Below are 26,375 nucleotides of genomic sequence, written 5' to 3'. Positions count from 1 at the left end.
TTGTTCCAATTTTTTGGAATTTTTCTCTGTTTTAGGCATTTATTAAAGAGTTTAGTCAGCTGTTTGATGACAGTGCTTCCTTTCAGTTTTAAGAAGTCTACCATAATTCCATCTTCTCCTGGGGCCTTTCCATTCTTCATTTCCCACAGTGCCATTTCCACTTCACCATGCAATATCTCAGGAGGCATTGTATTCTTCCTCACTCGAGTTATACATAGCTGATTCTTGGATGTCTCGGTCTTTGTCTTCATAGAGTTCAGTATAAAATTCCTGAATTATTTTGAATACTGCATCTCTATTTTTTTATAAGTTCACCATTTTTTCCTCTTACAGCAGCTATTTCCTTTGTTCCAACTGATAATGTTCGTCTTAGGACCTTCATATTACTATTGCTTCTTTAATTTTCCTAGTATTATATGATCTAATTTCATGTTTCATCCTTTTACATATAGTTTTACAAATTTCCGCATATTCTATTTTATTGGTGTCATTCAAATCTCTTTTCATATCTCTTCTTTTCTTCATCAGATCTAAAGTTTCCTGTCTTAGTTTTCCCTCTCTTTCGTGCCTTTTTATACCTCCTATTTCTAGTGCACAATTCAAGATAGATTTTGTTAAGATTTCATTAGCATCATCAATGGTAGTAGCTGTGTTTAACTTTTTTAATTCATTTTTGAGTGATTCTCTATAACAGCTTTTATTGTGGTAGAGGTTTTGTAGATTCACTAAATTGGACTTTTTTCTTATGAGCTTATTCCGTTCCCATTTTTTGTTAATCCATACTTTTGCCCTTGGTAGTCTGTGGTCACTTCCTGTATTGAATCTATTAAACACTTCGGTATTATTTATTATATCTCTTCTGTTGGAGAGGATGATGTCTATTTCATTGTAAGTTTGTCCGTTTGAGCTTCTCCAACTCCATTTTCAGTTGATTTTCTTCTTGAAAAAGCTGTTCATAATAAAGAGGTTATTTTCTTCTGCGAATAAGTCTTTCTCCTCTTTCATTCCTCTGTCCAAATCCAAATTTACCAATGGAGTTCAGATGTCATCTCTGCTTCCAATCTTGGCATTAAATCACCCATTATAATTATGTAGAATTCTTTAGAATTATTTAATGTGGATTCTAATGTTTCACAGAAATCTTCTATCTCTTCATCTGGATGGTTTGTATATTTGTATAATTTTCGTTGGTATCTTTTATTTATGAAGAGACTTAGTTCAGCTATTCTTGATGTTATTTTATTAACAAACAGGACATTGTCCTTGATTGGTAGAGTAGATGTAAATCTTTTAATCGCATGGGAGTTTCTTCTTTCCTTCTTATCTCTGATAGGCCCACAACGTCTCACTTTATATGGTCCAAGTCCTTCATCAGTTCTTCCAATCTATCATCAATCTCTACGGATTGATGTTAGTAGGAAAAGATAACTGCACTTACTAATATCCCTCTATCATTGTGCACTGTAAGTGGTCTCATTGTAGCTAGTGGAGAGTGTAACATATTTATCAACCTAGACCCTCTGCCTAAGTCCAGGACATGTCCCTTTTTATGCTGGGTGACAGATGAGCCAATATGTAATTTTCCTACTTGATTCATCATTTGCATTGTCTTTATGTGAAGGTATTTGGCCTTATAGCACCACGTTGGCCAGATAAGTTGGTGATCTCACAATAGTGCATAAGATGAAATCGCACAGCAAAATAGGAAAGATTCATCCCTAGCCCTCGAATACTCTAATAGCACTGGGGGTAAGGAGCAAGAAGGGAAGAAAGAAGCAAGAAAGAAAGAGAAGGTACCAGTCTACAGATAATATAACAGATGTATATTATATGAAGTGAGGCATGGTCCAGCATCAGGTACCTCGGGATTGCCACTCCTGTACTCACTAAAGTGAGCCCATTCTATACAAGTCATGAAAACTGCCAAGAATAGCAAAAAACAAAAATTTTATATTAGTGTAGAATAGACAATTCTCCTGAAAATTTTTGCAACAATTCCTTACCTCTGGACTATGAAAGAACTACAATTTTATTTTTTTTCTTGCTTGGCAGCATTTTTTTAAAGATACCAAACTTTGAAAACTGTACCCATTGGTGTTGACAGGCCACAAAATTCTGTGGATAACAGCATGTTCCTCCACACAGAGGTTGAAATTTGCTTGCTTACTTCATTTAAAATGTAAAGCATGTTAATTGTATTTTTTACAAGGGGACATTTAGATAAATCGACATAAATGGGTGAGGACACATAAAAGTATGAACAGGCATTTAAGAGGAAAAATTTTATAAAGCATACAAAATTACTAAAATATGCTATTAGAAAATGTGAAATTCATTTCTGTATTTCTTTCTTTCCTTACATATTTCCTTGCAAATTTGTGGTAAGGGGATATGCATAGACATTTAGAAAAAAATGTAACTAAAAAATATACAAACATTTAAAAAAAAACTAACTAGAAAATATACAGAAAGTAATTTAATGTGTTTCCTTACTTCATGCTTTTATTTAGAATTTTGATTATTGATATTTTTATCTTTTATGAGAGGCCTATCATAATATTGATGACAAACAGCTTTTCAAGAGCACTATAAAATGGTGGTATTCATTTAAAAAAAAATGACAAATGTGTCCAAAAAATATATATATATAATTTATGAAACTCCATGTTTGGTTTATGCTTATAAATCTGCAGACCAGTTTTGATGAGAAATTCTGTTTTGTAATTACAAAACAAAACAAAATTGAAATGACACATTATTGTAGGATACTTTATGATACATACTTTTATAAAAGTTTTCATAATACTAGTAAATTTTATAATAGCTATTAATCTACTGACCAATAGCTGTTAGCCTCTTCATGGTACATATAAAGAGCACAAAATGTAATTAGTCTGAAACTAAACTGTTAACAGTACAAAACATTATGGGAAAAATAATGTTTTTCCATAATGAAGCAGCTACCAGCTATAGTTCAATAAAACAAGGCAATTAAATTAATAGCTACTGTAAAGTTTAACAATGTGATAAAAATCCCAGTTTTTATAAAAATGAACTGACACAGATCTTAAGAGGAATCCAAAATACAGTATCCAGGCAATGTAAAAACTGTCATTATTTCAAAAAGTTTCGCCAAATTTTCCAATAAAATTGGCTGATTAAAACCAAAACAAAGCTATAGAATAACTTTTTATGCACACTTTTAATCTTAAAGTTATTAAATTCCACCCAGGCAGATTGGAGTTATTGCAATATATAATTCTGATGTTTTCCTTATCTTTGCATGCAAATAGTCTAATTAAAACAAAAATTGCAAACAAATTGTTACAGGAATCCCAAATATAGAAATTCAACAAGTTCCATCCAGCATTTAGGAATAACTTACATAAGTACAGATAAAACACATTCAATAGGTGGCCAGTGATTTTAACATTCGTCTATATTTTTTCTTATTTCAATGTAACATCTCTAGTTTTACGTAAGTCAGATGCCAAAGTAAAGGGTGCACAAATACTTGATACATAAAGCAGAAACCAAATCTTATGCAAGGTAACTGAAGTGAATTGGTGCACCTTAACACTGTGTGCATTGATCTTGAACAAAAGATAGTGTTTTCAAAGATAGTTTTTTTACCAACTTTGAGAAGTGTACTCCTCAGAACAACAGTACACATACAGTTAAAAGTGAATGTAGTAACTATACATGTGCTTTCAGTCCTGAAATGGAAGGAAGAAAAGTTGGATCTGCAAATTTGAACATGGATAGTAAACAGATGTTGACAAACAGCTGCACAAATTCTTAATTTTAGAAAAAGGTGCAGGAATTAATTAATCTACTGCAGAATATGTGGACTGAAGTGAGGGAAGATGGTGGCCAGTTCAGCAGACACTGTCTATGAAAATACTTGATACATAAAGCAGAAACCAAATCTTATGCAAGGCAACTGAAGTGAATTGGTGGAATGAGAGAGAAAGAGAGAAAAGAGGGATAACAATTACTTGGATTGCTCTCTTCTAGATGGCATCAAGCATCCTTAAGGAGATTTAGGTGCACCACTCCAAATGTGTGAAAGGTATTCTAAGGTTGAGGGTTGAGTAGATTTGGAAATAATAATGTTAGCAGTTATACAAATCAGAAGTAGAGCTGAAAAGTATACCTTGAAGGGTGAAGTAAATATAGCTGAGATGTATTCTATGAAGGGAAATCTGATCCTGTTTGCAGATATGATTATTAAGAGTAAAGGGGAAGTGAAATGAAATCTTTCTTATGAGAGATAAAACAAGATGGATGGTGTTTTAGCAATGAAGTCATCATCAAATTCCTGACATGTACCCTCAAGCGTGTACTGAATATGATAGTACTAGATGAAAAATTTACATCATTACTAACTTCCTATCTACAATTTTCCTCCAAATCAATCTGTTACCTATCAAAACTCCAACATTGTCAGATCTTATATTTCTATCTTCTAAGGCACTTTTTACAGTATCAATCCAACTATATCTCAGTCTTTCTCTGGGTCTTTTTCCTGGCAGAGAACACTTGTTTTGCTAATCTCACACTGAAGCCTCACTGAAGACCAATAAGATCAGAATTAAAGCATGAAACATCTAATAATTGTGCAATATAAAAAACTTGTAGTGCACGATGACAAAAAGGAAAGGAGTGTGCTGTCACAGCTAAGGAGATTTGAGGTCAGTGAGAGAAGGTCAAGAGGAAGAGAGTGGGTAAAAGTACAGAGCCTCGAGGTAATCCAGAATGAGGAAATCTCAGGACAGGAAGCCATAACCATGAACAACCATAAAAGAAGCTGTGATCCTAACTTAAGCAAAGAGAAGAGGGATAAGACTATAAAATGGTTGTTGGTTGAACAAGCCTCATGTCGAATCTGATCAAACATTCTAGAAATGTCAAGAGTGACCAAATGAGTTTCTCTAAATCCATTTCTTGGGTTGAGTTCAAAAGTAAGTGGTGATGAGAGATCAGTTGTGAACTGAGAATAGCAAAATGCATATTAATGGTGATTTTCATGTTAAATTTTTGTTTCATGTTTATTTGATTTGTGTCATTTAATTTGCAACTGAACCAAATGGATCATAAACCTAGCACTACAAACCTAATCTGGGTTGACGCTCCCCTCCACAAAAAAATTAATCACTATTCAATACAGTTATAATGCATTTTTTCCTTACAAAAACCAAATTTTGCGTTCATTATAACTGTATTTAATAGTAGTTAATTCTTTTTTGGGAGGGGGGGTGTCAACCCAGATTAGTCGTTGAAAACCATTGATGGGTTAAAACAGTTAAAAATGGTTAAACCATCACTCAGTTTAGTATTAGTTGGGTTATCAGAAATGGGTAATGAACCCATCAATGATTTTCAATCACTTGTAAGCAAAGGAAAATGCAAAAATTTAAATTTCATGTAATGTTCAAGGTCAGATCAAGTAACTGGTTGTTGACTAGCCCAAAAAATAAAATAATAATAATAAATAAGAAGAAGAAAAAAAAATCCACTAAAACTTTGGTATACTTAATTGTGCTTCTGAAAGAAGGAAGGAAAGAAAGCAAAAATTTGCTTTCAAGTAAATTTCTTGTATATTTTGATGATGCACGAGATTATTAAAGTCTTCACCATGAAAACATCAGCAAAATCTGGTTGCAGAAACCTATTTTAATTTAATTTGTAAATTTATCACTCAAAGAAGGCAGGTATGATGTGAATATCAGTCATCATAAGCATTTCAGTTTTTTTTTTTTTTTTTTTTTTTTTTTTTAAAGTCAGGTTTATACCATAACATGCATTTTTCTCTCTCAGCATTATTGGTCTAGTCTTAATCTCATTAAAAACTTACCATTTACAGTTAACTGCAACTGTACTTAACCCATCAGATGTTAGGCCATCACACATTGTCATATTTAAAACTTCCAAATCTAAATTTGCAGCAATATTCCTAGAAATATACATATAAATAATTAATAGTTCAATCAAAAATTAACTAATCATTAATAATTTAACTCAATTTTTTTTGACAAATAAAATTCTGACAAAGAGTAAAATATGAAATATGATTTTGCTATAGAATTTATTAACAAAGGAGCTAGAAGAATAAAATATCTATGTTCCATAATCAAGTAATGAAAACTGATGTTTGCCTTCACACATTACAATGTGTAAAACTTCCAAATCTGAATTTGCAGCAATATTCCTAAAAATATACATATAAATAATTAATGGTTGAATAAAAAAAATTAAATAAGCATTAATAATTTTAACTCAATTTTTTTCAACCATTTGCTTTAGAATTTATTAACAAAGGAGTTAGAAGAATAAAATATCTACATTCCATAATCAAGTAATGAAAACTGATGTTTGCATTAAGAAATGAAGATTCAGGAAGCATTATTATTATTATTATTATATGGAAATGAAGGATCAAGGTAGAGCCTGCTCCATCTTGGTCATGCATTTGCTTAGTACACTTATTGTCTTCAGCAGGTGCTTGGTATTGCTCCACCCCTTAGGGTCACTCTCATACAAGGTAAGGTTTTCAATCCAGAAACTCGGATTTATCTTCCCACAAAACAGGTAAACCAACCCAAGGAACACACACATAATCGAGACATACTAAACCGAGCCTCTTGGCTTCGGCTATAATTTAAAACAATACCTTTTCCACCCCTTAAGCCTCTCTCTCTTTTTAAATGAAGCTTGATCTACTTATGTATGGGGGGGGGGGCTGAAAAGTTCTGAAAAATACCTTGAACAAAAATAATATTAAAGCAACTGATATAACCACAATAAAGAAGATAATCTTAAAACTTTTTCATCCCCATGTTTCATCAAATTGTAATAATTTATTCTTCTTCTTCTTTTAGGATATATAAGAAGACATGTCAAAGTTTTTGAAGAAATACAGAAACAGAGGTGCAGACCATCAAGTTTTTCATGCTGCAAAAAAAGTCAGCAACTCAGATTCACACCAAACTTTGTGTGCAACTTTAGGGGACTATACTTCAGTATATTCAACAATTGTTGCCAGATGGGTGGGCAAGTTTAAACGTGGGCATCCTGAGACAACAGATGCCCCCAGGTGAGGAAGACCTTCCACAGCAATCAAACCTGAAAACATCGATACACATGATCCTTGATGACAGATGAATACCAGCCAAAAACACTGCAGACTCTGAGAATATCCAAGGAATGAGTTGGGGTTATTATCCACCAGCATCTGGAGATGAAGCTCTCAGAGAAGTGGATTCCCAAATGTATGAATGCTGACCAAAAGAGCGAATGTGTGTTGCCATCTCAAGGGATTTTGAGAAATCAGGTGCAAATTTTTTGGCTTGTATTGTGACTGTTGATGAAACATGGATTCATCACATGGATTGACCCCAGAGACCAAACAATAGACAATGGAGTTGAGACACAAAAGTTCTCCACAGCCAAAGTTCTGGACACAAAAGTCAGCAGGGAAGGTTCTTGCCATTGTGGGATATGGATAGTGTAATCCTTACCAAGTACCTCAAAAAAAAAAAAAAAAAAAAAAAAAAAAAAAAAAAAAAGGTGAAACTGTTAACAGCAGCAGTTTATTCAACAACTTTGAAGGAATTGAAGGAGACACTGAAGGAAACACACCACAGGGTGTTTGTGAAGAAATTTTAGAGCAGAAAAATAATGAGATTTATTTATGATTATGATAAAACACCTCTCTTTCCTGATGAATGGCGTTTCTTTATTTATTTCAACAACAGCGGAGATTTCCTACCACAAAACAGTGGTAGGAAATCTCCACCACAAAAGAATGTTTCCTGTTAACCTCGAGGAATGCAAAAATAGAAATATGATTTTTTTTAAAAACATTTCAGAAATGTTGTTATAAAGAATAATCGATATAGCCATTACTGATTTTTTTCCCCCTGGGTTGTTGTTATTTATTATTGCAGCTAAGGCTATGAAGAATGTGCTCACAATCTCCAAATAAAATCAATACAGATACAGTGTTTTCTCAATTACCCAATCTCCAAGAAATGAACCTTTCATTTAACCAATCCCTTTAATGGATAAGTGTGTCAACTTACTTCTTGTACAGCACTACATAATACATTCAGTTACCCTATCATTCAATTATTTGGCCAGCAACTGATTTTCCATTGCAGTCAGATAACTGAGGGATTACTGTGTGTGTTATAAAGAATAATTAAATAAGACAAAATTTTTTTTCATAATGATGCAAGATAAAGCTGATAACTAAACTCACCTGCAAACTTTATCATCGAGAGAACAATGCTCCAAGCTGAGTTTTCTTAACTGCAAGCATACAGACAATAATTCTGCTAATGTATCTGCTGCTATTGAAGCCATACTAAGATCTAGATACTGCAACTTGCTGAAGCTAACAAGACAGGAATAAACTGTAATCACCATGACAATAATTCTTGAAATTTCATGCTTTAATAATAAGTCAATAAATATACATTATATATATTTAATCTACATGCTTCTTAGAATTTAGTGAACACACTATTTTTTTTCTGTAAAAACTATGCAAAATAACTTATGCACAAATGAAATAAATGTTCTGAAAATTTTCTTTATAGTTCTCGATATGTTTTGCAATCATTGTGGTTTCACAAATACGGACCTATTTGAAGCAAAGACAGTTTCCTATGTTCAATTTAGCTATGTGCTTTATTATTATAAGCATAAAATCAAGATACTTACCTACTCCAAGATAAGTATGGAAAGAATGTCACGAATTAACTAATTCCTTCCTGCCTCCCTAACCCGCACATAACAGGACTATTAATTCCAACTGAAGTTAGTTTTATGCAAACTGAAATTTCTTGCTTAATTATATATATTTAATTTACATGCTTCTTGGAATTTAGTGAACACTATTTTTTTTTCTCTAAAAACTATGCAAAATAACTTATGCACAAATGAAATAAGTGTTCTGAAAGTTTTCTTTACAGTTCTCAGTATGTTTTGCAATCATTGTGGTTTCACAAATAGACCCATTTGAAGCAAAGACAGTTTCCTATGTAAGTTCAATTTAGCTATGTGGTTTATTATTATAAGCATAAAATCAGGATACTTATGAAATAATTCTTGCTGGAATGAGAACTTTCATCCTCCACTCTACCTAAAACCTCTGGCCACTATCTGTAACACTCTGCAACATTTGTAAAATAGACCATAAACAAATTTAAATCGGGAATGGCCAAACTTGCTTCCTGCTCAAATGACAATCAAATCTGCTATCTGAACAAGGCTATGAGGTGCAACTTTTACCCTTCCACATTTCTCACATCCATATGATACCACTGAACATTATTATCCAAAGATAAAGTTGATCCCTCTCCCAAGCATCAGTCTTCTCTTTCAATAAGGCATATCATCTCCCAGTATAATAAGAACAGTTCACAGAATGCCTCCTCTGTTTTTTGTCAGAAAGATCCTTAAGAGCTTGGATATAACAAAAAGTCTTCTGAACTATGATATTCATCTGACTGCATTCAAAATTTGTGCACCAGAATTAAATTAAGTTTCAAAATTACCGAACCACTTCTCATCCTTCTTCTCTGTTCTTTGAAATAGCCTTACAGCACTTCAACATGTGCCTTCTCTTATCTTGTGTTATGGATTAACACATATCTTACAAAAAAAACACAATTTAACACAAGATTAACACAAAAAAAAAAAAAAAAACTTTGCATTCTTATAAAGCCAGACACATAAAGATAATGTACATTATTTCACCATAAGTACAACTGGACATGTGCATATGTAAATCCACATGTGTCCAATTGACTTATGGCAAGATAATGTATATTCTGGCAAGTAAATCAAGAGTAGGGATGTGGTGAAGCAGGATTTTACCAAAGTGTCAAATATTCGGCAGAAGGATAATTATGATAGTACTACATAAAAAAGTTACACCATTACTAACTTCCAATCAATAATTTTCCTCCAAATTAATTTGTTATCTGTCAAGACTACAATATTATCAGATATATATTTCTGTCTTTTAAGGAGCTTTTTACTGCATCAATCCATTCACATCTTGATCATCCTCTGGATCTTTTCCAGACAACCTGGCAAACAACTCTGGTTTTGCTAATCTTTCCTCTCCCATTCTTATTTAAGTTACCATACCACCTGAGATTGTTATTATCTCATTCCAGAATGCTAACAATGGCAAGTTCTTTCCTAATATCCTCATTTTTAATGTGATACTGCCATTGATGCATTGATGGTCACTCCGCTAATCTTTCTCAGAATTTTCATATAAGAGATATGATATAAGATTTTTATGCTATGATGTAACCAAATTGCATTACAAGTTAAAAGACTGTACTAATATCAAGCAAGTGTTTTTTGTAATCAAGATTAATTTGATTTTGGTTCGATTACTAATAGATATCTAAATATTAATTAACATCACTATCATCCTCCACAAAAATATAATAATGTAAATATGCTAACATACTAAGCTAGATCATTTACACCAATAACATATTCCAAAATGAATTATATTACATTTTAAATAATTTTGCTGAAAAAGAAAAAAAATCATTAACTGCCTTTCCTTTAATGTTCTTTGCATGTTTATACTAACATGAAAAGAACTTTCAACATCCTTTACATTCAGGAGATTTCCAAACACACAAAGTCTCCAAAATGCCACATTTAAACTAGTTTCTTTATTATAATGAGTATATGGATTCTGCTACCAATGCAAATTTAGCTATTATAGGGTCAACAGCAAAAACACAAGAATGCCAAATAATTATGAACCAATATGGAAAATCATGTTGGTATGAGGGTGGTCTGAAAAGTTCTCAGCCTAACAATGAAAAAAAACGAATTTATAATTTCAAAATTATTTTTATTTTTCAACATTATCTTCCTTAAAACTAATACATTTATTCCAGCGATGCTCCAGCGCCATTATCCCATCCTTGTAGTGGTTCTCAGCAAGATCTGCAAAATACCCCTCTACAGCTGTAATCACATCTTAATTCAAAGAAAACACTGACCAGAGAGGAAGAGTTCTAGTTTTCGGAAGAGACAGAAGCCAGAGGGAGCCAAATCTGGGGAATAGAGTGGATGTTCCAACAATTCATAGTGCAGATCTCTTAATTTTCCCATTGCCAAAACACTTTTGTGGGCAGGTGCACTGTCCTGATGAAAGATGATTTTTTCTTCTACAAACTGGTTCTTTTCACACAATATTTTTCGTCTATTCTGGTTAAAAGATCGGAATAATATTCTCCGTTTATTGTTTTACCCTTTTCAAGATAATTAATAAACAAAATGCCTTTAGCATTCCAAAACACTGATGTGCCATGACTTTTCCTGCTGATGGAACCGACTTTGTCTTCTTTGGTGCTGAACAACCGGCTTTTGTCCACTGTTTGGATTCTAGTGTGTAATGGTGAATCCAAGTCTCATCCATGGTAATAAATCGATAACCAAAATCAATTTTATTCTTGTTATCCAAGCACTGTTCAGAGATTTTCATGTGAGTGCATTTTTGATCTGCTGTGAGCAAGCACAGCACCCATCTTGCGCAAAAGATTTTTCATTTGCAATTCTTCATGCAAAATATATCCCACACGTTCTTTTGAAATGCTTATAGTCTCAGCAATTTCATACACTTTGACTCGCTGGTCATCCAATACCATATCGTGCACTTAATCAATGATTTCTGGTGTTGTTACACTTTATGGATGTCCTTCATGTGGATCATCTTCAAGGCTGGTACGCCCACGTTTAAACTCAGCAGCCCATTTCTTAATTGTCGAAAATGAAGGAGAAGAGTGCCCATAAACGTTTATGAACTTCGAATGAATTTCTTTTGGCATTAAACTTTCTTTTACAAAGAATTTTATAACCGCACGATACTCAATTTTATCCATTTCAAGGGATACAGACAACACTTTTGCTTCAGACAGCTATATAAAGCAAACTACTTGATAGAATGACTTGCAATTTCACATGGATGCATATGACAGATGTACAACTTAGAAAAAAAAAAATCTTGCCAATAGTGTTGCCATCTATGGTTGAGGCCAAGCAGGGCCGCATTTACCATTAGGCACATGAAGTGCAAGTTGGGGGTCTCACTCTCTATGGGGGCCACATTTTAAAACCTTACTCCTCACAAAAAACATTAAAAAAAAAGCATAGTTATAGTTGCAAAATAAAATACTTATTTTTCAATATTAAATTCATAATATAAAATCTAGAAGCCGCTAAAAAATTTGTGAGGCATCCCGCTTCCATTTGAAATACATTATTCTTTCCTTAGAATATAAAACTAACAGGAACTCCTGTAGTCCATAAAATTCATGTATGTAAGCGTACCATTTCTTTGCTGGATGTATATATACACATCCAGCAAACCTGGATAATATTCTGTCCACCTGCTGAAAGAACATGGATAAGAAGTGTAATTTGACCATCATGTCCATTAGAAGGGGCAATAATCCTTCACACTGAATAGAACACTTAACTAGATTACTTGGCATACGTAGTAGCTACGTTCAGTTGTAATTGTACTGTTGCAGTTTTAAGCAAATTACAAAGGCGAAGAATCTCTGATAAAATACCATTGGATATAAATTTTTGATATTAAAAACTCACAATTGGAAACCCCAAGTAATGCAGTTTAACATCATTTGTTGTTCATTTAAAAAAAAAAATCGTTTCTAAAATTGAAATGTGCCCCCATATAATTTTATTTTGCAAGGAAAGAAAGCAAAATGTCATATTTATTTCAATAAATGTTATTTAAAAAATATAAATATTCGACATAATATTTCCAATGCAACAAACGTTTTGATTATTTATTTTCGCACATGTGAAATTAGTTTTTATTTGGGAAGAGACACAATAAATAAATTGTGCAACAAAAAAGGGTCAAATATCATAGGACAGTAAAGAAATTCCAAGTAATACAGTGCACATAAGGACAATAATCCACTAACAGCCGGGGGGGGAGCTTATTTCGCTTTCATCCTCGAAATAAGCTTCGAGGATGAAAGCGAAAAAACACATCTCATCTCATCCAAGATAAAAAAAAAATAAATAAATAAATAAAATAAATGTATCATATGTAATCAAATGCATGTAATGCTGTATTAAATGTAATGATAAATATGTAATGTATGTATCATATGTTATAAATTATTATAATTATTATTGCGAAAAAAATTATCATCAAAATACATGAATGTATCAAATGTAAAGAAATGTATGTAATGTTGTATCATACGTAAACAAATGCATGTAATGTTGTTTTATCTTTAAACAAATGCATGTAATGTTGCATCATACATAATCAAAACTATGTAATGTATGAATCACATGTAATAAATTATTATTATTATTAAAAAAATTATTATATATATATAATATATACATATTATTATTATATCATCATCATGAAATTCCTGCCATGTACCCTACAGGACATGATAGTACTACATGAAAAAAAATTACATCATTACTAACTTTCTATCTACAATTTTCCACCAAATCAGTCTGTTACTTGTCAATACTCCAACATTATCAGATCTTATATTTCTATCGTCTAAGGCACTTCGTACGTTTATCAATCCACCTATATCTTGGTCTTCCTCTGGGTCATTTTGCTGCCAACCTGGCAGAGAACACTTGTTTTGCTAATCTTTCTTCGCGCATTCTGTTTAAGTGACCATACCACTGAGATTAGCTCTGCTAACGCATTCCTGGATGCTGACAATGTCAAGTTCTTTCCTAATATCCTCGTTTTTAATATGATATTGCCATTGATGCCATCTGTTCATGCACCTAATCTTTCTCAGGACTATTAATATAATTAACAACTATTGTAGCCTGTTTTTGTTTAGGAGTGTCCCTTATTTTAAAACATTGGCTAACATAACTCAAAAAAGGGGTATATATATATATATATATATATATATATATATATATATATGTTTTAGGGCATTATGGGCGAGTACTGAAGGCAATTATGGCAGAAATAAAAAATGTGGAAAAAATTTTGAACATGCCTTGTTTTTGGTTTAATGATGCCTTCTAAATCCAAGCTTCTGCTGAAGGTTGTTTATAAACCAGGGGGGGGAGAACATGAGGATGCGCTTTAGACGTGGGAAATAAGTTAAGAAACCTGGGTTACTATTAATAATATATATATATATATATATATATATATATATATTATTAATAGTAACCCAGGTTTCTTAACATTTCCCACATATTGAATAGCATCTCTCTCTTGGCACCTTGTCATATGCCTTTTTCCAAATTGACAAAACTCAAATACAGATCTTTGTTATATTCCCATGCTTTCTCGACTATTTGTCATAAAGTGAAGATCTAATCCAGACAGCCTCTATTTGGCCTGAATTTAGCTTGTTCTTCACCAAGCTTTTCTTCCACAATTCTTCTCAACCGTTTCTCAAGTATACTTGCATAGATTTTGCCAGGAACACTCAGTAGGGAAATATCTCTGTAATTCTCACATTCTGAGCAATAAATACAAAATGTTATATTCAGGCAATGACAATCAAGGAAAAGAAGGAGTAGCCATAGTATTCAACACAAAATACGAGGCTAATCTTCTTGAATGGCAGTCAGTCTCAAGTAGAGTAATGTGGGCAAATATGAGAATGGGGAACTGGACAATGAGACTTATTTGTGCCTATGGTCCCACAGAAGGTTGTACTAAGGTAGAAGTGGAGGAATTTTTTGAAGCTTTAGAAAAAGCAACTGACACAATGAAAAATTGGTCCTTGTTGGGGATCTAAATAGCAGAGTAGGAAATGATTGTCACACATACAAAAATATTTTGGGAAAATTTGGAGAAAAGAGCAAAGCTAATAATAATGGCAAATATCTGTTGGATTTCTGCTCAGGACATGGACTGGTTATTACTAACAAATTGTTCCAACATAAAAATGTGCACAAATTCACATGGAGAGAAGAGGCAGGGAATAAGAAAAGTCTCATTGACTATGTTATTGTTGATAGTGATGTTTTCTCCCTGGTGCAGAACACCAGAGTGTACAGAGGATTTGAAATTGGAAGTGATCACTATTTAGTCTTGAGTAGGATAAAATTGAATTTCATATTGAAAAGAATAACATGTAAGAAAGTTTTAAAGCGAATAAAAGTTGAGCAGCTCTCAGATGTGAACTGTAGACTAAAATACACAAAGATTATTGAAGAAAAAATGAAAGAGTTTAAGAACAGGAATCAAACCTTGGAGATTCAGTGGCAAACTCTGAAGAAAACATTGATTGATTCTGCCAGAGAGGCATGTGGTGAGGTTGTCTGTAAGGATAAAAAAATCAGAACTCCCTGGTGGACACAGGAAGTTAAAGAGGCAGTGAAGGAAAAGAAGAAAGCATACCAAAAGTTCCTGTCAAATAAGTCAGCTTGTGCTCTTAGAGAATATAGAGACAAATGCAAGAATGCTAAACACTGTGTAAAACTAGCTAAACAAAAGTCATGGGAGGACTTTGGCAAGAATATAGAAAATAAATAACAAGAAGGTGGCAAAATATTCTGGAGATTGTTGAAGAAGCTTAAGAATGGAGGAAAGAGTGCTATAAAAGGAATTAGAGATGATAAAGGTGACATGAAAACGGGAGAAAAAGATATCCTTGAAGTATGGAGTAATTACTTTGAAAAACTGCTAAATGAAACAAGCAATGATGACAGCACAGTGGTGAAAAACATTGACCAGGCATGCAGTCAGGAATACATATCCATACTTGAAGTAGAAAAAGCCATCAAAGGCTTGAAATGTGGAAAGGCAGCAGGAGTAGATGATATTCGACCAGAAATGCTGAAGTATGGTGGTATAAAAGTCTTACAGTGGCTGCACTGCATAGTTCAGAAAGCCTGGACAGAGGGACGAATTCCCGATGATTGGAGTAGAGCTCTCATAGTACCCATATATAAAAAGGGAAATAAAACTGAATGTGAGAATTATAGAGTGTTCCTGGTAAGATATTTGTCATAAAGTGAAGATCTAATCCAGGCAGCCTCTATTTGGCCTGAATTTAGCTTGTTCTTCACCAAGCTTTTCTTCCACAATTCTTCTCAACCGTTTCTCAAGTATACTTGCATAGATTTTGCCAGGAACATTCAGTAGGGAAATATCTCTGTAATTCTCACATTCAGTTTTATTTCCCTTTTTATATATGGGTACTATTAGAGCTCTACTCTAATGATCGGGAATTCGTCCCCCTGTCCAGGCTTTCTGAACTATGCAGTGCAGCCACTGTAAGACTTTTATACCACCATACTTCAGCATTTCTGGTCAAATATCATGTACTCCTGCTGCCTCTCCATATTTCAAGCCTTTGATGGCTTTTTCTACTTCAAGTATGGATACGTATTCCTGACTGTATGCCTGTTGAGTGTTTTTTACCACTGTGCTATCACTGCTTGTTTCATTTAGTTTTCAAAGTAATTACTCCATACTTCAAGGATATCTTTTTCTCCTGTTTTCAGGTCACCTTTATCATTTCTAACTACTTTTATAGAACTCTTTCCTCCATTTCTAAGCTTCTTCAACAACCTCCAGAATATCTTACCACCTTCTTGATATTTATTTTCTATGTTCTTGCCAAAGTCCTCCCATGACTTTTGTTTAGCTAGATCAAGCCATGGAAAACATGTTAAAAATATACCTTGAGTTAAGTGTTGAAATTTTTGTTTTTGTATTTCAATTATTATAGTATTACTGAGAGCCTATGCAGCTCGGTATCAATGAGCCCTTGGGTTGTAATGACTCAGGTTCAAATGCCATCTATAACAAGAGGAACCTATATCAGGTCTTTTCAGATAGCAAGTTAGTCAGTGTCATACAGTGGTGAAGTTTGTTTTTCCCTCCCAGAAACTCAGATTTTTCATCTCTCAAACATCTACAGGCATAAATACTTGCCCTTAGGGATGCAGCAGAGGAGTGCCATACTGGCTACATTAATTTGCCATGACCCTTAATCAGGAAATTCTTCCCTTCCTAAGGGATAGATCGGTTGAAAAGATAGTATTAATGATTGTGACATTCATTCATAAGCAAACCTTTTCTCTATGAAATTAAAAACTAGAAATAGTACACCACATCATCTTCACTGTTTATTGTAAATTCAGGTATCAGTACTGGAATCAAAGTTTTAAAAATTAATTTTCTTAAAAAATAATATATGTACAATTTTTATATTGTATATAAAATAACAAATTTTACCTTTTATTGTGAATTTTTTTTGTATATTAATATATTTTTAGCAAGTAATTGTAAATAGTTACTATATTTTTAATACATTTTATTGCAATTCCCCCCCCCAGATATACACCCTCGTTTACATTATTTGATATGTGTGTGGCATTGGCTCCTAGTCATTTTTCACACCAAATCCAGTCTCCTCAACTGAAAAGGTTAGAGACCGCTGCATTATACTATCAAAATAATATGTATAATTAACAAATAAGTTGAAATATTCATTTCAATGCTTTATTTCAATAATAGATATTTTTAAAGATAAACAAAAGTTGTTCCATGTTTCATTTTCAATATAATAATATTTCATCTTTCTGAGCAATAAATACAAAATGTTATATTCAGGCAATGACAGTCAAAGAAAAGAAAGAGTAGCCGTAGTATTCAACACTAAATATGAGGCTAATCTTCTTAAATGGCAGGCAGTTTCAAGTAGAGTGATGTGGGCAAATATGAGAATGGGGAACTGGACAATGAGACTTATTTGTGCCTATGGTCCCACAGAAGGTTATACTAAGGTAGAAGTGGAAGAATTTTTTGAGACTTTAGAGAAAGCAACTGACACAATGAAAAAGGAAAAAGTTTAGATTCCCTTGTTGGGAATCTAAATAGCAGAGTAGGAAATGATTGTCAGACATACAGAAATATTTTGGGAAAATTTGGAGAAAAGATCAAAGCCAATAATAATGGCAAATACCTGTTGGATTTCTGCTCAGGACATGGACGGTTAATTACTAACATCATGTTCCAACATAAAAATGTGCACAAATTCACATGGAGAGAGGAAGCAAGGAATAAGAAAAGTCTCATTGACTATGTTATTGTTGATAGTGTGTTTTCTCCCTGGTGCAGGACACCAGTGTACAGAGGGTTTGAAATTGGAAGTGATCACCATTTAGTCTTGAGCAGGATAAAATTGAATTTCATATTGAAAAGAAGAAGATGAAAGACAGTTTTAAAGCGAATAAAAGTTGAGCAGCTCTCAGATGTGAACTTGAGACTAAAATACACAAATATTAATCAAGAAAAAATTGAAAGAGCTTGAGAAGATTAATGCAATTTATAAAAATTATTATGCTTATATTTTACATGTTTTGGATTTTTTAATGACTAGATTTTTTTTTGAAGAATAAATGAAAGAGTTTGAGAACAGGAACCAACTTGGAGAATCAATATCAAGCCCTGAAGAAAACACTGATTAATTCAGTCAGAGAGGCATGTGATTAGATTGTCTGCAAGGATAGAAAAATCAGAACTCCATGAGTCCTGATTTTTCACAGGAAGTAAAAGAAAAGAAGAAAGCATATCAAAAGTTTCTGGCAAATAAGTCAGCTTGTGCTCTTAGAGAATACAGAGGCAAATATAAGAAAGCTAAATACTGTGTAAAACTAGCTAAACAAAAATCATGGAAGGACTTTGGCAGGAACATAGAAAATAAATATCAAAAAGGTGGCAAGATATTCTGGAGCTTGTTGAAGAGCTCTGAAATGGAGGAAAGAGTGCTGTAAAAGGAATTATTGAAAAGAAAAATTAGTGAAAAAAAAAGTGACATGAAAACAGAAGAAAAAGATATCCTTGAAGCATGGAGTAATTACTTTGAAAAATTGCTAAATGAGACAAGCAGTGATCATAGCACAGTGGTAAGAAACACTGACCAGGCATGCAGTCAGGAATACATATCCATACTTGAAGTAGAAAAAGCCATCAAAAGCCTAAAATGTGGAAAGGCAGTAGGAGTAGATAATATGTGACCAGAAATGCTCAGGTATGGAGGTAAGGGAGGTATGAAAGTCTTACAGTGGCTGAACTGCATAGTTCAGAAGGCCTGGACAGAGGGACGAATTCCAGATGATTGGAGTAGAGCTCTCATAGTACCCATATATAAAAAGGGAAATAAAACTGAATGTGAGAATTATAGAGTGTTCCTGGTAAGATATATGCAAGTATACTTGAGAAATGGCTGAGAAGGATTTTGGAAGAGAAGCTTGGTGAAGAACAAACTGGATTCAGGCCAAATAGCGGCTGTCAGGATCAGATTTTCACTTTACGACAAATAGTTGAGAAATCATGGGAATATAACAAAGATCTGTACTTGAGTTTTGTAGATCTGAAAAAGACGTATGACAAGGTGCCAAGAGAGAAGCTATTCAAAACACTACAGTTATATGGTGTCAATGGAGTATTATATCAAGTAATACTTAATCTTTATTTGAGTTGTAAGTCAGCAGTTAGAATTGAAGGAAGTACAGGAAAGTGGTTTAATGTTAAATCTGGTGTGAGACAAGGATGTACATTATCTCCTCTGTTATTCATTATCTATATGGATCACATTATGAAGGCAAGTGGTATTAAAACTGATATCAAAATTGGAGATGTTAATCTCAGCTCTCTGCTTTATGCAGATGATGTTATACTTCTAAATAAATCCACTACAAGTCTGCAAGATTCCCTGACTAAACTGAATAACTGTTGTAATAGATATAGTATGAAGGAAGATATGGTCAGCATTAAAAAGACAAAGAAAATAGGCAGAAACATTGAAAATATCACCTACATTGTGAATGGAGAACCTATAGAACAAGTAAAACATTTCAGCTACTTAGACACGATTTTTGTGAAGATAGTAATTTAAATATGGAAATAGACAACAGAATCAACAAAGCGGGTATGGTAGGAAGTCAACAATAAATTTAAATGGAATAAGAGAGAAATTAGCCCAAACACTAAATTGGTGTTTGGGCTAATTTATGTATATAGAAGACAGTGTTCAAACCAATTTTAACTTATAGATCTGAAAGCTGGGTCCGAAATAAAACACTTGACCAAAGACTAGAGACCACACACATGAGAGTTCTGAGAAAGATTAGGGGCATGAACAGATGGCATCAATGTCAATGTCATACTAAAAACGAGGATATTAGGAAATAACTTGACATTGTCAGCATCCAAGAATGTGTTAGCAGAGCTAATCTCAGGTGGTATGATCACTTAAACAGAATGGGAGATGAAAGATTAGCAAAACAAGTGTTCTTTGCAAGGTTGGCAGGAAAAAGGTCCAGAGGAAGACCAAGATATAGATGGAATGATACAGTAAAAAGTGCCTTAGAAGACAGAAATATAAGATTTGATAATGTTGGAGTCTTGACAGACTGATTTGGAAGAAAATTGTAGATAGGAAGTTAGTAATGATGTAAATTATTCATGTAGTACTATCATATCCTGTACACCCCTTGAGGGTATATACCAGGAATTTGATGATGATGATAATATTTAATATGACAAGGTGCAAGAGAAAAGTTGTTCAAAAGACTACACACTCATAGAGAGTAAGTGGGACATTATACAGAATGATATATAATCTATTAAACCAGTTAGAATTAAAGAATATATAGCAAGATGGTTTGATGTAAAATCAGGTATAAGACAGGGACAAATACTGTCTATTGTTATTACGGATCAACTATATGGATCACGTTATTAAGGAAAATATTATTCAAAAATTCCTCATTCATGTAAGACAGATTAAGTCCCCAGATTAGGAGCTTTAGGCAGTTTAATGCAGCCAGCTCAACATCCCTCTGCTGCATCCCTGTAAGGGTATTTTTTTTTGTTTGTAGAACTGTGTGTTCATAGGGCTGGTTTGGCAGTTCTAAGGGATGAAACTCAATTTTCCAGGTAGAAAAACCCTCTAATTCACCATTTGATTGAAAAGGCCTGATAAAGATTCCACTTCATAGATGGGATTCAAACCAGGACTTTTCACCCAAAGGGATCATCTATACCAACTGAGTTGCAGAGGCTCATAGTATTAAACATGATATCAAAAATCAGATAATTAAACTCAATTCTTTGCTTTGTGCAGATGATCCTTTACTCATGATTAAATTTATTATACATGTTTATGACTTCTTAATAGAATGTAATAACTGCTGTGCAGATGATCTTTTACTCATGATTAAATTTATTATACATGTTTATGACTTCTTAATAGAATGTAATAACTGCTGTAACAAAGCAGTAGTTTGGTTAATAAATTAAATTTAGTATACATCAGCAATAAAAAGACAACCAGGAAAAGCAAACATGAAAAACTATAGCTGTTCTGAAACAAGAAAAACATTTCAGCTATCCAGGCAAAATTTTAAGCAGATGGAAATGCATAAAATAATAAGTAAAACTAGTATAGCAGGGAGTCAGTTCAATAAATTGACAGTTGACATTCAGAAAAGTATACATACTGTTATAACAAACAAGTTCACTATAACTACAGAGAAACCTGACCAAAAGCACACATATACAATGCTAAAAGAAATTCACTATAACATACAATTCAATATAACAAACTATTCTGTGGTCCCTGAGAGTTGTTTTTAAGAGAGAAATCATGGCAAAATACTAACAGTACACAAGACAGTGTTCAAACTATTTTAACTTAGGCATCTGAAAGAAACCACAAACAAAAGAGCCTGGAGACAGAAATTACAGAAAATAAACAGCGGCATCTATCAACTGAAGAATGATACTGAAATTGAATATATTAGGAAACAACTTGACATGATTGGCATTTAACCAACAAGAAAAGATCATCAAAATGTGTTGATACAGGATACAAAGGAATGGCAAGATTTGGGTGAATGCTGTTAGTAATGACTTGGAAAGACAGAATATAAAATGATTATATCAGAGATCTCATAACTAGAAGATTAATTAGGGGAAAAAAAGTTGATAGAAAGCTAGTAATGACAGGTGAAAGTACATTGTGCTATTATAATATTCTGAATATCCATTGAGGATACATTCAGAAAATGATAAGAACAAAGAACAATAATCATCATCATCAAATTCCTGACATGTACCTTCAGGGATGCACAAGATATGATAGTACTACATGAAAAAGTTACATCCTTACTAACTTATTGACAATTTTCCTCCTAATTAATCTGTTATTTATCACTACTCCACCATTATCAGATCTCATATTTCTGTCCTATAAGGCACATTTTACTGTATCAATCCCCCAAGATTTGGTCTTCATAAGGGTCAGACTTACCATCCTGGCAAAGAACACTTGCCCTGCAAATCCTTCCTCTCCTATTATATACCACCTGAGATTAACTCTACTAACAATTCCTGAATGCTGACAATGTAAAGATCTTTCCTAATATCTTCAATATGATACTGCTATCAATGCCATCTTTTCATACCCATAATCTTTATCAGAACTCTCATATCTGTAGTCTTTATCAAGTATCTTATTTATAACCCAGCTCCTTAACATAAATTAGTTTGAACACTGTCTTGTATACAGTTAAATTAGCATTTTGACAAATTTCTCTTATTCCATATAAATTTATTCAGTTGACTTTCTACTATACCAGCCTTGTTAATTCTGTTGTCTATTCCCATATTTAATATGCCATCTTTACTAAAAATTGCATAAATAGCTGAAAGGTTTTACTTGTCTTTTTTACATGTATTCCATTCAAGATGCAGTTGATTTTGTCAATGTTTCTACCTATTTTTAATTGTTTTTGTCTTTTTATTGATGATTTTCATACCAAATTTATTCCAGCAGTTATTTGATTTACTCAGGAAATCCAGCACACTTTTACTGGATTTCTTTAGAGGTGCAACATCATCTGCATCTAGAGAGAGTTGAGATTAACATCGTCAATTTTGATATCAGGTTTAATACCACTTTCCTTCTTAATGTGAATCATAGAGATAATGAATAAAAGTAAGAAATAATGGGATTTTGATTTAACATCAAATCATTTTCCTGTACCTCTTCAATTTCTAACTACTGACTTACGACTTAAATATAGACTATGTATATTGCTCAATATAATGTCCCATTTACACCATATAACTGCAGTGTTTTGAACAGCTTTTCTCTTATCACATGCCTTTTCCACATCACGAAACTTAAAGAGATCTTGTTATATTCCCATGATGATAATTTCTCAATTATTTGTATTGAAGTGAAAATTTGATACTGATAACCTCTATTCGGCATGAATCCATCTTGTTCTTCTCCAAGTCTCCCTTCTTCAATTTTTCTTAACCTCTTCTCAAGTGTAGTTGCATAAATCTTATCACAAACATTCAGTAGGGAAATATCTCTGCAATTCTCATAAGTTTTATTTCTGTTTTTTATAGACGGGTACTACTCCAATTATCTGGAATTCAACCCAGGCCTTCTGAATTATGCAGTGCAGCCACTGTAAAACTTTTATACCTCCATATTTGAGCAATTCTGGTTGAATATCATCTACTCCAGCTGCCTTTCCACATTTCAGGTTTATGATGGCTTTTTTTACTTCAAGTATTGAGATGTATTCCTGATTGCATTCCTCTTGAGTGATATCAACCACCATGCTGTCATTGCTTCTCTCATTTAGCAAGCTTTCAAAGTCATTACTCCAGACATCTAGAATATCTTTATTTTCAGTTTTCATATTGCCTTTATCATCTGTGATTTTTTTTTTTTTTCCAGTGCTCTTTACTCCATTTCTAAGTATTTTCAATGGCCTCCAGGATGTTATGCTACCTTCCTGATATTTATTTATGTTCTTACCAATGTCGTCCTGTGACTTTTGTTTAGCTAGTTTTACATAAAGCTTTGTTTTCTTTCTTTCTTTTTTTCCTCTGTATTTTCTAAAAAGAGCAGAAGATAACTTACTTGCCAGGAACTTTAATGAGAATATGTAATCAAATACAAAGAACTGCAGTGGTGTGAAACTTAATAAACTGAACTTTTGAAGGAAAAAAAACAGCTTACCTTTGCTGAGTGTATTTTTTAACAACAGAGTGAAAGTCTACAAACAGTGGAGATTTTACCTGTAAAGAAAAGGAATAAGTTAAAAAAATGTTATGCATTCATACATCAGAAAACAAATTTTGAAATGTATAAACACTTGAAATTTAAGAAAAGCTTATGGATAACTTCTGCTTTATAAGTTATTAATATTCTCATTTTTTTTATGGAATCTGATCTATTAGAGAAGATTAAACATTTAATCTTCTCTAAAATAAAACACAAAAAACATTTAAACCAAGATCTCTTTCTCAGAGAAGTAACCACAAATGAATACAAATAAAAATTGTAAGGTTTTACAAAATATAATCATCGATTTGTAGCTTAATGGATTAATTATACAGCAATAATGAATAAAATTAAATTAAAGTAATTTCATCTTTGTCAGGCACACACATTATCAGATTACAGTACTTTATTATAACAGGCACCTCAGACACAGAAAGAAATTGTCAGATTTAAGGCATAGTTAAAAAACACCTCTCTATTGGTGATTCTGATATAGGTAGTCCTGATTTTGTGCAGAAGACTTTACTACTACTGTTCTTCACATCTGTTTCTCAGATGTGCAGAATAACATTAGTGCAATATTAAGGCTGTTTTGCAAAGATAACTACTAGCTGTTTTTTCAAGTTCTCCTTAACATACAAACTTTTGCAGAAGCAAAAACACTTGGAAATGAAAATAAAGGACCAAGCTTTGAGTGAGCAGACAACAGTTGCCAATGTATGTGACTTTTGACATTAACCCGAAGAATAAATCTTCATATGACCATCCTACAATATAGATGTTACTTATAATCAATGAATAAATAGAAATTAATCTCAGTCTATTACCACTAAACCACACATGACAATCAATTTCTTCACAAATTCAAATTTTGGAAGCAAAACATATCTGTAGAATATTCTTCTAGAATCATCCTTTCATTCTATTTAAAACAGTGATGAAACTAGAGTTCATATGATCTGCAAATGGTATGATTAGTCTGATTCTATCATAACCTTGAATATGGTTAAGAACTTATTATAGAATATTGTGAGTTGTAAGATGGACATATGCACAATTAAGACAACACCACTACAAAAATACCATAACAAAACATCAAATGTATCCCATAAGAATGCATCACGCTTTCTCCAATCTCACCACGAATTATTATTATATGAGTACATTAAAATTCATTTGTGAGGCCCACAATACAACCATACCTCTTCTTGCTCATACACTGTTAAAGTATTCAAAACCACCTCTGGCAATGCATTCCACTCATCACTCTCTAATAAATAATAATAATAAAAAAAACTGTCTTCACATTCCTGCTAATTCTGCTCTTATACAACTCTCAGAAGTCACTCTTTGTTCTCTAAATTATTTTTATGAAGTGAAAAACTTTTTCTGCATTAATCCTATAATCTCTTTTATAAATTTCTATCATATATTTTCGACCCATCAATCACTTTGCTCTTAATCCTAGACTACACACAGCATATGCCTCAAAGCCTCTCATGTGGTAATGATATAAAAATAATAATAAATAAATAAACTTCCAGTATAATTAATATATAAATTAAATAACAATGGCCAAAGAGTTCTGTAGCACATTAATGATTACCTGAATTCTCCAAGATTCTATCTCCTACAGCCCTTCCTTACTATGAGTTTTCTTTCTTGAATTATTCCATCCTGTTATCTTTATCCTCACTGAAAATATAAATAACCTGTGCATTTTATCCTATAACTATACCCTCCTCTATATCTAAGTCTCCTTGATGCTGAAATTTTTGGTGAAGTTAAACTAGCCAATGCCAAAATCTCTTCTCTCTTATTCCTAATGCTTCTGACATTCACATGCATAAAGTGAAATACCCCTTGGACCCATAGGAGCTTTGCATCTTGTAATGAACATGCTATTCAAATACAAGACTACATTCTGCACTCCTTAATCATTCTCGCTCTCACACACACTTGTCATCACAGTTGATACAGATTATTTTGCAGGTAATGCATTCTCTGACCAGCTTCCTCATTCTGAAAGCTTGTTCACATGCTTCTCAATGAGAGAGAGGAGAGCTCCATTTTTTTGAAATCTCAGCACCTGCAAAATAACCTGTAGCAATTATGGTTACAGATAGGCCTTCAGCATATCCAGATTGGTGGTCCAGTAATGGTAGCCTTAGCAAAAAATAGAGATCTAGAAAATTTCTGCTCTGACAAAATACAGAACATATTAGAAATATATACACATTAGCA

General features: G+C 32.9%; 1 protein-coding gene across 1 annotated transcript in view; it reads right to left on the bottom strand.

Moving 5' to 3' along the window:
* The window catches only part of Skp2 (S-phase kinase-associated protein 2), a 105,741-nt gene that overhangs the window by 30,368 nt on the left and 48,998 nt on the right, over positions 1-26,375 (bottom strand). The window contains exons 5-7 of the mRNA XM_090408421.1: positions 24,087-24,145; positions 8,264-8,398; positions 5,858-5,956 (exon numbers count right to left, since the gene is read on the bottom strand). Coding sequence (XP_090264547.1) covers positions 5,858-5,956; positions 8,264-8,398; positions 24,087-24,145 — 293 coding nt within the window. The remainder of the gene's footprint in view (positions 1-5,857; positions 5,957-8,263; positions 8,399-24,086; positions 24,146-26,375) is intronic.

Source organism: Typopeltis vanoorti, chromosome 18, assembly GCF_054136105.1.
Source record: "Typopeltis vanoorti isolate ZY-2024b chromosome 18, IOZ_Tvanoo_1.0, whole genome shotgun sequence".
Taxonomy (NCBI): domain Eukaryota; kingdom Metazoa; phylum Arthropoda; class Arachnida; order Uropygi; family Thelyphonidae; genus Typopeltis; species Typopeltis vanoorti.
Note: the sequence above shows the minus strand (reverse complement) of the source record. Positions and strands in the feature narration are given on the sequence as shown.